A 16,758-nucleotide genomic window follows, 5' to 3' on the forward strand; every position below is an offset into this window, starting at 1 on the left:
ATGAATAGTGGAAGTTACTGGGGTGATTTTTAAAGTTTCAGATTCACGTTTTGACTGTTCATCCTCCTCACAGCAACTACAGCCAAAATCAGAACCACCATCAAGATGGCAGCTGCAGTTCCCAGTACCAGGTATCCAGTAGGAGCTTTGGGAGGAAGACAAAGGACATTTACTCTCCAAGCCATACAGTAAAGGATAAGACCATGGATGAGCCAAACCAAAAAGCAGAACTCTGGCCTACTCCAGGTAAATCAAGATGGTTACCTTCCTGCTCCATTCTGGATGTTTGCACCTGTTCAGCCTCAATAACGACAGGACCACTGTGAAGGAGCACATTCTTCCTAGATGAAGTGATTTGTGCCAACTTATCTGCAGCTCTGCCAGATCCTGAAAACAAAGTGGTAGGGTTTAGTTTCATACACCATTCCCCACCTTGCAAGGGGCCAACAAGATTGCTTAACCCCATGGTCATGGTTTGGGATGTCTTCATACCACTCTGTGCAGCTTCAACCACAAGGCACTGAATTTGAAACAATGATGCTATGTTCTACAGACGGACACAACCAAACCCAACTCTCATGTGCAACTCACTTCTTGCAGGGCAGCTCCGAGTACAGGGGTCTGTGGCAGAGGGATAGCAGGCAGCAGCAACACAGTAGATGATCTACAGAGAGCAAAGGAAACCAGATTACAAAGGAGCCAAAAACCAGAGATTCCTTGCCATCACTTTGGCTTGAAATAGGCGTATGGATACACAACTCCAAACAATGACAGAATTCCCCATTGCCGCAAAACCCACCTGTTCAGCCAAGGCTTGCCGTGCTACAGGGTCCACAAAAGCAAACATCTCAAACACAAATCTCTTGTAATGACTTGGGTAGGCCACTCCAGATGTGCTGTCAACACTCACCTAGCTGGTCAAATAGTTGTCTCCAATGTATGGGCACCTGGAACAAACAGACCCCCAGTTAGCACTAACCAGCCACCCTCTACCACTCACCCGCACAGCGAGGAACATACCCATTCACCAGAAGGCTCCACTGGGGCTGGCTGGAAGCAGAAGGGCCTGGGGTGACCCAGCAGTCCCCAAGAGTCAGCACAAGGTTAGGGTCAGTCCTGTTCAGGATGTGCACTTCCACAGCCACAGGATCCCTCAGAGTTTTGGTCACTGGGTAGTCAGCATCCACATAGTAGGAGCCATAGGAGGAATCTGCCCATGGAAAGGAGGAGGCATTTACTCAACTACAGGCCTGAAACGGTCCCGAAAGTACGGACTTCACACTGACCAACTTCACAAAAGGTATTGATCTTCTCAAAGCCCACAGGGACCCCACCCCCTACAATACCTGTTGCAATGACCAATTCCAGGTCAAATGGCCCTTGCTCTACTACTGGAAGAGGTGGCGCCACAGTATACACCTCAGCCTCCACTTGCACATCCTGGCTTCCAGAGTAGGTGCACTGGAAGAATAACCTGAGGAGAGAAACACCACATCATAGCAGGTAGAGCACATTTAGGGTTAGAGGAAGCAGGTTCCGAAGCCTTACTTGTAGAAGCTGTCCCTGGTGATGGAGCCCTCTGGACCACTCCTCACAGTGATGGCAGCAGACATGGTGTTCTGGTAAGTCACATTGCCACCAGCAAGTTGAAACAAGGACATTACAATCACTGCTGGCCACCAAATATGCAACAGTGGTGGCATCTTAAGGTCAGCAGCAAAACATTGCTGTGTGTAGTTCAATTTTAGAACAGTCATGTAAATGGGGCGAAATTGGTTTAACATTTGTGTATTTGAGAGACACTGCCCAGATCTTGTCAGGTTAAACGTCAGTAGCAGGACAGCCCACTCTTCTGCTAGATATCCCCCGGATGGCATCTCACCTGAACTGTGCTGCCACAGGAACTGACTGGAAACTGGTACACGACAAAGGTGGACAGGCTGGTCACAGGACTGCAGCTGGGGGAACTGCTGTCCACCAACTGGATGGACCCAAGATCCAGGGGAGGAAGGGTCACCTTCTCAGACACCACCACCACAAACCGGCCATCCAATGTACACTGCACAGTCACTGGCAAAAGCAACCAAGCATAAATATCCAGTAGCAGCCACCTTGGCTCACTCACACCCCCCAACCACTCACCATCATTAGCATAGTAGCATTGAAGGGCGAGGATCTGCGAATCGTAGCAACAGTTGATGGCTTCACAGTCTGCTTGAGTGATGAATGCAGACGCTCCACAAGCGAGCTTCTCACTGCTGGTAACTGCACATCTCTCAGCAACACTCACAGATCGGCGAGCTGCGATGGTCAAAAAGCCCATTTAGAAAATAGGAGAGACACTAACGGTGTCAACCCAGAACAGAAGCATACCTGGTTTAGGGCATGTGAACATCTTCAAATTAGAGGGACGTCCAAAGGCAATGACCAAGACATACTGGGAAGGCTAAAGAGACAAAGGAGAGGCTCAAACCCGTAATTAGTGATGGGCCGCTCGATACTCCAGTGCTTAGGTTTCGACACCGTGTCGAGCTATCGGAGATCGAAGCACCGCTTCGAGGATTGCTGCAAATGCGCCCATTACGTAATTGCGCAGATATCAATGACGTCATTACGCTAGCGTACTCAGTCAGCAGTCGATTTGGTCAGTAACTAGTCTGCTAAGGTGCTTTGGCTCAAAGCGTAAAAGCGGTTGTCTGTGCTATGTTGATAAAATACGCTAACCCGAGTTCAACATATGCGAGCCCCAACTAGGATTTGAAATAAGGATTTTGTATAAAACAGTTTAGTACTTGTCTGAAAGTTAAATATTTGAGACATTATGAACGATTTACATGGAGTGATTTGTATTATTGATTTCCAAAAAGAAATGCTTGTAAAAGCGTATTCTGCATAACTAATCACAACTGCAGAAGACACTGTCTTTACAACTTTTTTGTCTCATTAACGCAGAAATCCCGAGGCTTTTCTAAAATTGTTGATGGCGCTGATTCTGTTTTAAAGAAACTTTACGTTCACCTCTGGATGAATTCGCACTCAAGTACTGAGAAGGAGAAGCTGAATAAGCACATCTGGAGCCAAACGTTAAAAAAAAAATCATCTGACTTTTTATACGTTGAATTCACAAGTACAGGATGTTGCTGACAAAGGCGCGCGGGGGTAAATAAGTAATCTTCCAAAGAGCAGCACAACAGAGTAAATAAATGACGTAAATAGAATCACTCAAACACTAAAATTGTCGTTTCTGTATTCTTAAACCATCTTCCAGTTCCACAATCCTCAACAGTCACTGTCACATTTAACGTTCCCTGCTCCTTAACCTGTCTTGTTACCCAAAGCATCAACACTCAGTTTCATTCAAGACTTTACCGTCCTTCCTTTCATAGACATAAAATAAAACACATTTCCTCTACATGTCCAATAATAATAGTAAACTTGCAGGAACGAGAAAAAGCACAAGATGGAAATATTTAAGACCAGAGCCTGGGCATCAGGATGAGAATGTGGCTTGTCACCCGTTACGTGAGCTTGTCTGCCATCCCTCGGTTACACTGGCACACGATACACACGGGGGGCAAATGCAATGGAGAATACCGACAGTGTACACCTTCAGAAGTGGAATAAATCGACTGTATAAGTAGAAAATTTCAGATAAACGATGAATTTTGTTAATCATAAACAATGCAACATAATTATGTGTTACTTTTAATTTATACTCACCAAACGTTACATATCTACATGGGAAATGAACATAGGTAATATGTTTATAATCACTCACTAAAATACACTGTCAAAATATATTAATGAGCAAATTGAGACAGATTGGCCTTTAGGAAATATAAAAGAGCGTGTGCGCTGTCATTTAGGACAGAATGCATTGTTAACGTGACGCGCTCTCTACTGACACGATGTCACGAAGAAAAAAAAAAAAACAGCGCAGTCCATGCAAACTCAAATCCTCCTTGATGTTTGGCCTTATGATTAATTGTCAATATCAAATCAATAAAGTCATTTTAAGAATATGACAAGTCTGCTATAATCAATTTAATCAACGCTCCTTTTAAAAAGTTTCCTTATACAGAATATAAAACAGAATCTCAATGAAGCGGGACTCGCGAGTAGTAACGAATAATGTTCCCGTTATTAGCAATTATAATTTCTCTGTGTCACAAGTAAAAACTACGACTTCCTAAAACGGACACTGTAAATGTAGGTATTTCAATAAATAATTTAGGAGACGTGTGTGTGCATTTCAATATCGATTTAAGAACTACGTAGGCCACCTGTTGTACCATAAATGGTAGCTCAAGCAGCACTTAACAGTAAATAGTCTAACAGGACAATGACTGACTGAAACGAAGACGCTGCGCCGCTTCAATAAAGGTTCATACTGTCGTTCTGCATGTTTAGAAGGCGCTGGATGGCTGAAACTGTGTACAGCGAATTGTCCCAAGTTGGAAGTGCCGTATAGCGATCAGAAACGAAAAGACACATTTAGGAATGCTGGACAGTAGTTTGTTTTTCTACAATACCAATTCAGTATGACATCAGAGTCTCCAAACACACAAATATGAAGCTTATTACGTTTTACAGTGAAACTCTTAACATACACAATATAATTAGGGGCGTGTGCCCCCTGCCCGACTACGGTGGCCCAACCTTCCCTCGATAGCTCAATTCGCTCGCTATCCGTCCAAGCTTGTTAAATGGAGGAATGGAAAGAAAAACGTTCACAAGAGGAGGATCAGCGACGCTAACCTGAGTGACAACACCACTGAGCCACCTAATCCGGATAATTAACGAGCTCTGCACAACTGAACTACTACTACTGTTCTTACTGCGGCGGATGAAATATGTTGTTTGACATATGCACGGTAAAATGGTTTAATTGATACGAGAGTATTATTGTTATATTTTTTTCGTCTTCATTAGGAGAATACATTTATAGATGTATACTACGACATACGGTTTGAACAAAATTAAGTGTTCCATAAAAAGGTTGAACGATTTACCTAATCTTTTCATATATATACACATATATATATACACATATACACACACACATCTTTGACACTATCAAAGGGAATGACAGCAATCTACAAGAATAATAATTAATTCTCAGCAACTACCTGAATTGTAGCTTAACCATATCAACTGAAATGTGTAATGTCAATACGAATTACAAAATATAACTAGAGAGTTAAGTGTCAGATAGACTCAAAATATAGAGGTCAATGCCTTTCCGTGTGCCGAGGCTTCACAAAGATTCAGTAACCAGTGACCATGTCTGCTCAAAGCCCTGTCATGATCCAATCTCGGTACTACGCATGTCTGAGGTTTTTCGGGCCCCGTCAAGATTGTATGAGGCTTCGGTGCCCGTCATGATACAATCTCAGTAGTAAGTATGTCTGAGGCTTCAGTAGCCCCGTCATCATTTCAGTAATACGCATGTCTGAGGCTTCGGAGACCCGTTCAAAGCCCGTCATGACAATTTCAGTTCTCTGCGCAAAGCTTCCACTCATTTGTTCAACGAGCTCCCGTTTGAAGTAGGCTACATATGGCATCAACAGAGTTAAAAAAAACTCAACAGAATTCCCATTGAAATGAAAGTTTTTAGATGATCAATACATGTTAAATGATTGTTGTGGCAAAAAATAAAATTATAAATTATACATCATACATATTATCGGGCACAAAAGCCGACTTGTTGAATGCATAATGCTGCAAAGAATTAGCTTTAATACGGGTGATGACACATCTCTCACTATAATATACTCTCCTAAATATCCATTCTTCGCCTCATGCAACGTTTTCATGCAACACTGAAGGTATGTCATATAGTATACATCTATATATAATTGTTGTCGCCTTCAGTACATACAAACATGTATACATTAAAAAGCAAACATTTCAACAACAACATTTATTTATATAGCACATTTTCATACAAACAGTAGCTCAAAGTGCTTTACATATTAAAGAATAGAAAAATGAAAAGACATAATTATAAAAAATAAATCAACATTAACATCGAATAAGAGTAAGGTTCAATGGCCAGGGGACAGAAAAACAAAAACTCCAGACGGCTGGAGAAAAATAAAATCTGTAGGGATTCCAGACCATGAGACCGCCCAGTCCCTCTGGGCATTCTACCTAACATAAATGAAACAGTCCTCTTTGGATTTAGGGTTCTCACGGAAGGGCTTGATGATGATGATGGTCACGTAGACTTCTTCCTTTTAATCCGTCCATCATTGTTGGAGCATCATGAAGCTTTGAGTAGGTGGAGGTGGCGCAGGCCACCACCACAAAGAAACCGGAAAAAGAAACAGAAAAGAGAGTAGGGGTCAGTACCGATTTTAGAGCCACCATGAATAGTTATTATGATGAATTGAACATACAGAGTATCAGGATTAAGTTAAATTACGATTAAAATGAAGTTATAAAAAGGCCATGTTAAAGTAATGTGTTTTCAGCAGTGTTTTAAAGTGCTCTACTGTATCAGCCTGGCGAATTCCTATTGGCAGGCTATTCCAGATTTTAGGTGCATAACAGCAGAAGGCCGCCTCACCACTTCTTTTAAGTTTTGTTCTTGGAATTCTAAGGAGACACTCATTTGAGGATCTGAGGTTACGATTTGGAATATAAGGTGTCAGACATTCCGATATATAAGATGGGGCGAGATTATTTAAGGCTTTATAAACCATAAGCAGAATTTTAAAGTCAATTCTGAATGACACAGGTAACCAGTGTAGTGACATCAAAACTGGAGTGATGTGTTCTGATTTTCTTTTCCTAGTTAGGATTCTAGCAGCTGCATTCTGCACTAGTTGCAAACGATTTATATCTTTTTGGGTAGTCCTGAGAGGAGTGCGTTACAGTAATCTAGTCGACTGAAAACAAACGTGAACTAATTTCTCAGCATCTTTCAGTGATATAAGAGGTCTAACTTTACTTATGTTTCTTAAGTGAAAAATGCTGTCCTAATGATCTGATTAATATGTGATTTAAAATTCAGATTACAGTCAACAATCACCCCTAAGCTTTTTACCTCCGTCTTGACTTTTAATCCTAATGTATCCAGTTTATTTCTAATAGCCTCATTGTATCCATTATTGCTGATCACTAAAATTTCAGTTTTCTCTTTATTTAACTTGAGAAAATTACTATTCATCCATTCTGAGATACTAGTCAGACATTGTGTTAGTGAATCAATAGAATCAGGGTCATCAGGTGCTATTGATAAGTACAGCTGTGTGTCATCAGCATAGCTGTGGTAGCTCACGTTGTGCCCTGAGATAATCTGACCTAACGGAAGCATGTAGATTGAGAATAACAGCGGACCCAGGATAGAGCCTTGTGGAACACCATATTGGATATCATGTGTCTTCGAGTTGTAATTCCCACAACTAACAAAATATTTTCTCCCTGTCAGGTAGGATTCAAACCAATTTAAGACACTGCCAGAGAGGCCCACCCATTGACTAAGGCGATTTCTAAGAATGTTGTGATCAATGGTGTCAAATGCAGCACTCAGATCTAAGAGGATGAGAACAGATAAATGGCCTCTGTCTGCATTTACCCGCAAGTCATTTACTACTTTAACGAGTGCAGTTTCTGTGCTGTGATTTGTTCTAAAACCTGACTGAAATTTATCAAGAATAGCATGTTTATTTAGGTGGTCATTTAACTGCATAATGACTGCCTTCTCTAGAACTTTACTTAAGAAGGCAGGTTAGAGATGGGTCTAAAATTTTCAAGAGCGAGGGTCAAGATTATGTTTCTTAAGTAGGGGTTTAACTACAGCAGTCTTAAGACAGTCTGGGAAGACCCCAGTATCTAGTGACGAATTTACTATGTCAAGAACATTATCAATTAGCACGCCTGATACTTCTTTGAAAAACCTTGTTGGTATCGGGTCAAGGACGCAGGTGGAGGGTTTTAATTGAGATATTATTTTTGTAAATCAGGTAAATCTATCCTAGTGAAAGAGTTTAATTTGTTTATAACAGGATGTTGGGGTTTAGGGGATCCTTAGTGTTGGGGAGATATACTATGTTATTTCTAATATCATTAATTTTTGATTGAAAATACAGCGACAGCCTCACAGGTTTCACTGGAAGCACTTAGGAGGCATTCCTTTGAGCTACCTGGGTTTAGTAGGTGATCAATTGTTGAAAATAAGACTCTAGGATTACTAGCATTGTTATTTATAATCTTAGAGAAATAGCAGCGTCTCTCAAGACGGACAGTGTTATTGTATTCTGTTATTTTGACTTTTAATATTTCGTGGTGGATAGTAAGTTTAGTCTTCCTCCATTGACGCTCAGCTCTACGGCATGTTCTCTTTAAATCAGACACTCTTTGGGTCTTCCATGGTATACAATGCTAGAAGATTTTTTCACTGTCTTTTCAGGTGCAACTATGTCAACAGCAGCTCTCACTTTAGAATTAAATCTTTCCACCTTACTATTTACATTGTCCTCGCTATTATAGCTGGCACTATAAACGGACTGATTGCTTAAAATGTTTGTAAGTTTTAAAGCTGCTGCCGAATCAAAGAAGCGTTTTTTAACAATATGCTTCTCATGAGTGTTTTTTATCATTATTTCTATATTAAAAGTAGAAGAAAATGGTCTGATAGACCAATATCAATGATCTGTTTTATATCAACTTTCAGTCCTTTAGTAATCACTAAGTCTAATGTATGACCTGCTTTATGTGTAGGCTGATTTATGAGTTGTCTCAAATCAAAAGAATCCAGGAGGTTCATAAATTCTTTTACTTTTAGATCACACTGATTATCTATATGAAAATTAAAGTCGCCAACTATTAGGAGTGTGTCATAGTTAGTAATTAAAATTGACATTAAGTCAGAGAATTCCTCAAAAAACGACGCGTTATATTTAGGAGGTCTATACACGGATAGTATTAGAACTTGAGAATCTCCATGAATAACAACGGCGAGATACTCAAAGGACTTGAACTTACCAAAACTGACATCTTTACATTTTAATCGGCTCGAGTAAATGTTAGCCAATCCGCCCCCCCTTTTTCCCTGGCGGTTTGAATGAGTAAAACTGTAATCCGGAGGCGCAGATTCGATTAAAACTGACGCGGCATCTGAATTCAGCCATGTTTCATTTAGTGCAATAAGATCTATTTTTTTATCACTAATAAGATCGTTGATAAAAAAACGTTTTGTTAGTTAAAGCTCTAACATTTAATAGTGCCATATTTAATGTTTCGGAGGTGCAGAGATGAGTACTATGTGCGTTATTGTTATTTGGAATAGGAACTAAATTATTATTATTAGCGCTCTGTGTATATTTTTTGTTTAATCTGTGATCTGTTTTATAGTTTTAATACATTGTTCCTCTAAAATAGTGATTTTAATTAGATTATTGGAGTTTATGCCGTATTTCCTAGGTTTTCTACGTGCATTGAGATTGCTTATTACAGTATTAATGGTGTGAACTTTAACGGAAGACTCTATTAAACATTCATCATGTCCTGGCACAGCAGTATTATTTCGGAAGGGGTTAAGAGCAGAGATAGATAGTCAAGAAAACGAATTACCTTTGATATGTTTTCGGAGAGAACCCGGGCGCCGAAACTGTTCGGATGCAGGCCATCACGCTTGAAGAGACGCGCCTTTCCAAAAGAGATTCCAATTGTTGATGAAACCGACATCCTTCTTCTTGCAGAAACCCTGTAGCCAGTTGTTCAACCCTAGCAGACGACTGTAGTACTCGTTGGATCGTCTGACGAGAGGTAGTGGACCCGAAACGAAGATCTTTGCCGATGGGGTCCTCTCCTTCGTGTCTCTAATCAGAGCTGCGAAGTCAGCCTTCAGGATTTCTGATTGTCGGTGCCTTATATCGTTTACGCCGGCATGCAAGACGATTGATCCAACTGCCCTCTCCTTGTGTTTCTCGTAGACTGCTGGCGCACGTTTCATTACATCTCGGACACGAGCACCGGGAAAACAAGAAACAAACGATTTTGCATTAGGGCATGCGACATTAAGGTTTCTAACGATGGAATCACCTACCACTAATACATCACCAGGTGCTGAAGGCGAAATGGGGACGCGGAGAGGGTCAAACCGGTTCTGAGATAAAATGCTCGCCTGTGCCGATGGAGGTGCTCTGGCCTTGAACCCCCGCCTGCATAGCTGAAATCCACCGAGGTCAGCAGCGGCGTCGCTCCTACGAGACGCGGGGGTGAGGTCGGCACAACGCGGGGTTGATGTTTCGCCGGTTCCAGATGGCAAGGACGGTTTATCCAACAGCCGGGCCTTCAGATTTCTCAGGTATTTCCGTCGGGACAGGAGTTTCTGAATCTTTTCATCAAGTGCTTGGAGTTCCTCAATTACGATTTCAACGCGAGTTACCCCACTGTCGGCCATTTTCTACTTCGTGCCCTAGGAGAAATGAGAGAGAGAGAGAGAGAGCACTTTTATACCATCTTCCTGAAAATAGTAGTGGTGCTGCGGTAGCGTTACCGCTTCATAATAAAGCATACGTGGTTTCGGGTCCCACGTCCACCCACTGTGAATTAGGACCCAAAAGAGTCTGATTTTTTTTTTTAAGTTAAACAGCAAATTCCAGCGTGGACCTGAAGCAAGCAAGGCGAGAACACTAGTAAAGATATAAAACAAGATGCACGTTTCCATTTGATATGTCTATAACAAAAGAAAAAAAAATATGAGTAACGATTTCAACTGTTTTTGTAGTTGTTGATGGCGGGTTTAGCGGTTTAAATTTTTAAGTATTAAATTGATAAGGTGGAATGTGTTCTTACTTTGAGTGTTAATGTGTTAGTAACTGGGATTGCACCTCTATTACTGGAAGATTGCTTAGGAATGATACACATTGGACAACTATATGTTTTAGGAAATGTTTTATTATTGCACTGTGCTGTGACTAAAAAACTTTTTACTGATCACCTGTCCGGACCTTGAAAATGTGTTCACGAGGAAGGGATGCTGCTGTTAAAAGCAAATGTTTTTTTAACAGCAGGTCCAGATGCATTTATCCCGCTGCTTGTTGTTGCCTCAGCTCTCAATCTTTAATGCTGACCTTGATATGTGCACTGCTCACCTTGGAGTGTCCCGTGTGTGTGTGTGTCTGTGTGCCGGTGACTGATCTGCGCCGTGACTCTCAGCCTCTCTGATGTGCTCCGGATTGACACCTTTGAATGTTTGGTGCAGCAGAGCAAATTCAACCTGATCTACCACAGTGGCTTTGTTATCACCTTATTCCAGCGTTTCTCAACCTTTAAGTATTTGCGACCCGAGTTTTCATAACAGTTTTAATCGCGCCCCCCCCCCTTTTTTGAAATGTAGATGCATATTTGATTATACCTACTTAACTTTTATCGACATTTATCTAACTCTATACAGTATTTATTGTTATATTATCAGAATGTAGTTTAAATGAAATTTGTTTTGGTTTCCAACAGATGTTTTCTTTATTTCAAATCTTCGCGCCCCACAGGTTGAGAACCATTGCCTTATCCAATTGAGGGGTTCATGGACGTCAAATGGCAATGAATAGAAATGGATTAATGTAAATACGTGAGCTGCCATCCGCAATTAGACATCGCATTTTGATGGCGATTTCCGTACAGATCTCTTATGCGATCCTTCGACAGTATCTCTCAAAATTATTTAGTTCAAATTGGTTATAAAGATTAATTCGGATCTTTTTTTTTTTATTATTGTTAATTTTGACGAGTCTTTAAGTCGGATCGAACTCGGGCTAGCAATACTCAGAATTTGATAAGCAACCACCTTAGTTGAGCCAATGACGGCGACATTTTTTTGCAGCTAATTCTTTACAATATTTTGTGGAGCACGAAAGTCAAGTATTACTAAATGAAGTATTTCAATACATGATCGAATAATAACTGAGGATAATAACTTAAGGATTTCACCTTTTCTTTCTCAAATGTGCTTACCTTTATCATGGCAAATTACAGGGATAAACCTTTATTTTCCGTCTACTCCATTTTAATTAAGTCAAATCAAAGAAAACATTTAAGGCTATTAAATGTGATCTCATCAAAAGATGAAGGTTAATTCTAATACAAATAACAGGAACGATTATAATGATACAGTGCAAAAGTAACTACTAATTGAAAGAGCCGGGAATCCATGCGTGAGGCGTCTTATTTTAAGAATAGTGCTTTCTGCTTGGCGGCGAGATCTATAGATATATTTTTTACACATCAGACACTAGAAGTTGCTAACGAAACACTCTCTTCGTTGTCAGTCTGTAGCAGAGAAAAAAAAAAAAGCAATAAGTTATAACAGACGTCATTGAAGTGGATAACGAGATTGTGCAATGTTAATGAAAATGGCCAGGAGGGGTCACTAGAGAGGCGAGTGTCAAATGCTTCGATACGATTTCCGACACAATTGCTTCAAACGTTTTGATGCTTCACTTCCATCACTACTCAGAATTCAAGATAGACAGCTGGATTAAAAACGGTGACCCAAGACGAAAGCGCTGTAGCTGCTCACCTCCTCAGCCACGTAACCGTACCGGGAAGAAAAGGGCACCGTTAGTGTGGTGCGGACAGATTTCACACGGAGGACGATTCCTGGGAGATCTTTGGTCACCTTTACCAGTCCGTCAATCGCCTCTGAAAAGAAAAAATATTTAACATTTACTTAGACGAAGGCGCCGACTAGTCCCAGTGGTCGAGGACAAGCTGCACTCACTCTGGAGAAAAACGTAGTGATGGGCCGCTCGATACTCGGGTTTCGACACTGTGTCGAGCTATCGAAGCACTGGAGATCGAAGAACCGCTTCGAGGCTTGCTTCAAATGCGCCCGTCACGTGATTTTGAGCACGCTAGCGTAATGACGTCATTGATATCCGCGCAGACAGCAGTCGATTTGGTCAGTAACTAGTCTGCTGAAGTGCTTTGGCTGAAAGCGTAAAAGCGGTTGTCTGTGCTATATTGATAAAATACGCTAACCCGAGTTCAAATCCTAGTTGGGGCTCGCATATGTTGAAATGAGGATTTTGTATAAAACAGTTAAGTAGTACTTGTTTGAAAGTTAACAAATATATTTTGGAGACATTATGAACGATTTACATGGGCACCTTTTTCCTCGGTGTGGAATTGTGTCCACCAAGAATCTGTAACAAATCGATGAGCATATTTTGCGTAAGGTAGCACGTATTGTAACAATCCAGAATCTATTCTACCCCATGTCGATCATCACAGAGGCTAAGAAATGCTTCACTAAAGCCGACGTGGTCATTACACCAGTATATGCGCAAAACATTCCTCATTAAACGTTTTTACTATTCAGTGATTCCCAGATCTGTTGCTGATTTGTATTATTGATTTCCAAAAAGCAATGTGAGTAAAAGCGTGTTCTGCATAACTAATCACAACTGTCTTTAAAACAGAATCAGCGCCATCAACAGTGTCTTCTGCAATTTTAGGAAAGCCTCGGATTTCTGCGTTAATGAGACAAAAAAGTTGTAAAGAAACTTTGCAAATTCATCCAAAGGTGAACGTAAAGATCACTCAAGTACTGAGAAGAAGGAGCAGCTGGATAAGCACATCTGGAGCCAAACTTTCAAAAAAGCACCTGACTTTGTCATGAACATTCCTTTAGTTGTGAATTCATCTTATCAAAGGCTGCGCTGGGGGGGTAAATAAGTAATCTTCCGAAGTGCAGCACAACAGAGTAAATAATTGATGTAAATAGAATTACTGAAAGACTAAGTTTTTGCCGTTTCTGTATTCTTAAACCATCTTCCAGTTACACAATCCCTGCAGTCAATGTCACATTCAATGTTCTCTGCTCCTTAACCTGTCTTGTTACCCAAAGCATCAACACTCAGTTTCATTCAAGGCTTTACCGTCCTTCCTTTCATAGACATAAAATAAAACACATTTCCTCTACATGTCCAATAATAATAGTAAACTTGCAGGAACGAGAAAAGCACAAGATGGGAATATTTATGACAAAGCCTGGACATCAGGATGAGAATGTGCCTTGTCACCCATTACGTGAGCTCGTCTGCCATCCCTCGGTTACACTGGCACACGTTACACTCTGGAGCAAATGCAATGGAGAATATCAATCAATCAATCAACATTTATTTATATAGCACATATTCATACAAAAATGTAGCTCAAAGTGCTTTACAAAATGAATAGAAAAATAGAAGACACAATAAAAATAAACATAAGTCAACATTAATTAACATAGAATAAGTAAGGTCCGATGGCCAGAGTGGACAGAAAAAAAAAAAACTCCAAAGGCTGGAGAAAAAATAAAATCTGTAGGGGTTCCAGACCAAGAGACCGCCCAGTCCCCTCTGGGCAATCTACCTAACATAAGTCAAACAGTCCTCTTTGTATTTAGGGTTTTCATGGAAGGACCTGATGATGATGGTCACGTAGACTTCTGGCTTTCAGTCCATCAATGTTGGTGCATCATGATGCTTTGAGTAGGTGGTGGTGGCGCAGGCCACCGGAAAAACAGAAGAGAGAGTTGGGGTCAGTATGGATTTTGGAGCCACTGTGAATAGTTATTATGAAGAATTGAACATACAGAGTATCAGGATTAAGTTAAAGTGAAGTTATAAAAGGCCATGTTAAAGTAATAACATGTAATAAAGTAATACCGACAATGTACACCTTCAGAAGTGGAATAAATCGACTGTATACGTAGAACATTTCAGATAAACGATGAATTTTGTTAATCATAAACAATGCAACATAACTATTATATGTGTTGTTACTTTTTATTTATACTCACCAAACGTTACAGATCTACATGGGAAATGAACACAGGTAATATGTTTATAATCATTCTCACTAAAAGACACTGTCAAAATATATTAATGAGAAAATTGAGACACATTGGCCTTTAGGAAATATAAAAAGCGTGTGCTGTCACTTAGGACAGAATGCATTGTTAACGTGACGCACTCTCTACTGACGATGTCACGAAAAAAGAAACAGCGCAGTCCATGCTAACTCAAATCCTCCTTGATGTTTGACCTAATGATTAATTGTCAATATCAAATCGATAAAATCATTTTAAGAAGATGACAAGTCTGCTATAGTCAGTTTAATCAACGCTACTTTTAAAAGTTTCCTTATACAGAATATAAAACAGAATCTCAATGATACGGGACTCGCGAGTAGTAACGAATAATATGTGACACTGAGAAATTATAATTCCTAATAACGGGAACAAGTAAAACTACGACTTCCTAAAACGGACACTGTAAATGTAGGCATTTCAATAAATAATTTAGGAGACTTGTGTGTGCATTTCAATATCGATTTAAGAACTACGTAGGCCACCTGTTGTACTATAAACGGTAGCTCAAGCAGCACTTAACAGTAAATAGTCTAACAGGACAATGACTGACTGAAACGAAGATGCTGCGCCGCTACAATAAAGGTTCACACTGTCGTTCTGCATGTTTAGAAGGCGCTGGTTGGCTGAAACTGTTTATAGCGAATTGTCCCAAGTTGGAAGTGCCGTATAGCGATCAGACACGAAAAGACACATTTAGGCATAATGGACAGTAGTTTGTTTTTCTACAATACAAATTCAGTACGACACCTGGGTCTCCAAACACACAAATATGAAGCTTATTACATTTTACAGTGAAACTCTTTACATACACAATATAATTAGGGCGTGTGCCCCTGCCCGACTACGGTGGCCCAACCTTCCCTCGATAGCTCGATTCGCTCGCTATCCGTCCAAGCTTGTTAAATGGAGGAATAGAAAAAACTTTCACAAGAGGAGGATCAGCGACGCGAACCTGAGTGACAACACCACTGAGCCACCTAATCCGGATAATTAACGAGCTCTGCACAACTGAACTACTACTACTGTTCTTACTGCGGCGGATGAAATATGTTGTTTGACATATGCACGTTAAAATGGTTTAATTGATACGAGAGTATCATTGTTGTATTCTCCTAATGAAGACGAAAAAATTATATGTATAGATGTATACTATATGACGTACGGTTTTGAACAAAATTAAGTGTTCCATAAAAAGGTTGAACGATTTACCTAATCTTTTCATATATATATAAAGTTAATATATGACAATATATCTTTGACACTATGTATCAGACAAAGGAAATCACAGCAATCCACAAGAACAATAATTAATTCTCAGCAACTACCTGAATTGTAGCTTAACCATATCAACTGAAATGTGTAATGTCAATACGAATTACAAAATATAACTAGAGAGTTAAGTGTCAGATAGACTCTCAAAATTAAGAGGTCAATGCCTTTCAGTGTGCTGAGGCTTTACAAAGATTCAGTAACCAGTGACCATGTCTGCTCGAAGCCCTATCATGATCCAATCTCGGTACTACGCATGTCTGAGGCTTCAGTTGCCTCGTCATCATCTCAGTAGTACGCATGTCTGAGGCTTCGGTAGCTCCGTCATCATCTCACTAGTACGCATGTCTGAGGCTTCGGAGACCCGTTCAAAGCCCGTCATGACGCAATCTCAGTACTCTGCGCAAAGCTTCCACTCATTATTTGTTCAACGAGCTACCGTTTGAAGTAGGCTACATATGGCATCAACAGAGTTAAAAAACTCAACAGAATTCCCATTGAAATGAAAGTTTGTAGATGATCAATACATGTTAAATGATCGTGCCCGATAATACGTTGGCAAAAATAAAATTATAAATTATACATCATACAAACGCCGACTTGTTGAATGCATAATGCTGCAA

The 16,758-nt window shown here is 40.3% G+C and overlaps 2 protein-coding genes across 2 annotated transcripts; both read right to left on the bottom strand.

Annotated features, from left to right (window-relative positions):
• Positions 1–847, bottom strand: LOC120528923 (zona pellucida sperm-binding protein 4-like). Its single transcript, XM_039753000.1, has 4 exons — positions 800–847; positions 592–664; positions 265–387; positions 1–145 (listed from the first exon to the last, which is right to left on the bottom strand). Exons 1-4 carry the CDS (start codon positions 845–847, stop codon positions 30–32), a joined length of 360 nt encoding a protein of 119 aa, XP_039608934.1. The 3' UTR covers positions 1–29.
• On the bottom strand, positions 800–2,612 carry LOC120528924 (zona pellucida sperm-binding protein 4-like). Its single transcript, XM_039753001.1, has 8 exons — positions 2,502–2,612; positions 2,374–2,446; positions 2,143–2,301; positions 1,883–2,070; positions 1,549–1,646; positions 1,347–1,474; positions 1,021–1,210; positions 800–947 (listed from the first exon to the last, which is right to left on the bottom strand). Exons 1-8 carry the CDS (start codon positions 2,610–2,612, stop codon positions 911–913), a joined length of 984 nt encoding a protein of 327 aa, XP_039608935.1. The 3' UTR covers positions 800–910.
• Positions 2,613–16,758: the final 14,146 nt, after the last annotated feature.

Source organism: Polypterus senegalus, chromosome 4 (assembly GCF_016835505.1).
Source record: "Polypterus senegalus isolate Bchr_013 chromosome 4, ASM1683550v1, whole genome shotgun sequence".
Lineage (NCBI taxonomy): Eukaryota > Metazoa > Chordata > Cladistia > Polypteriformes > Polypteridae > Polypterus > Polypterus senegalus.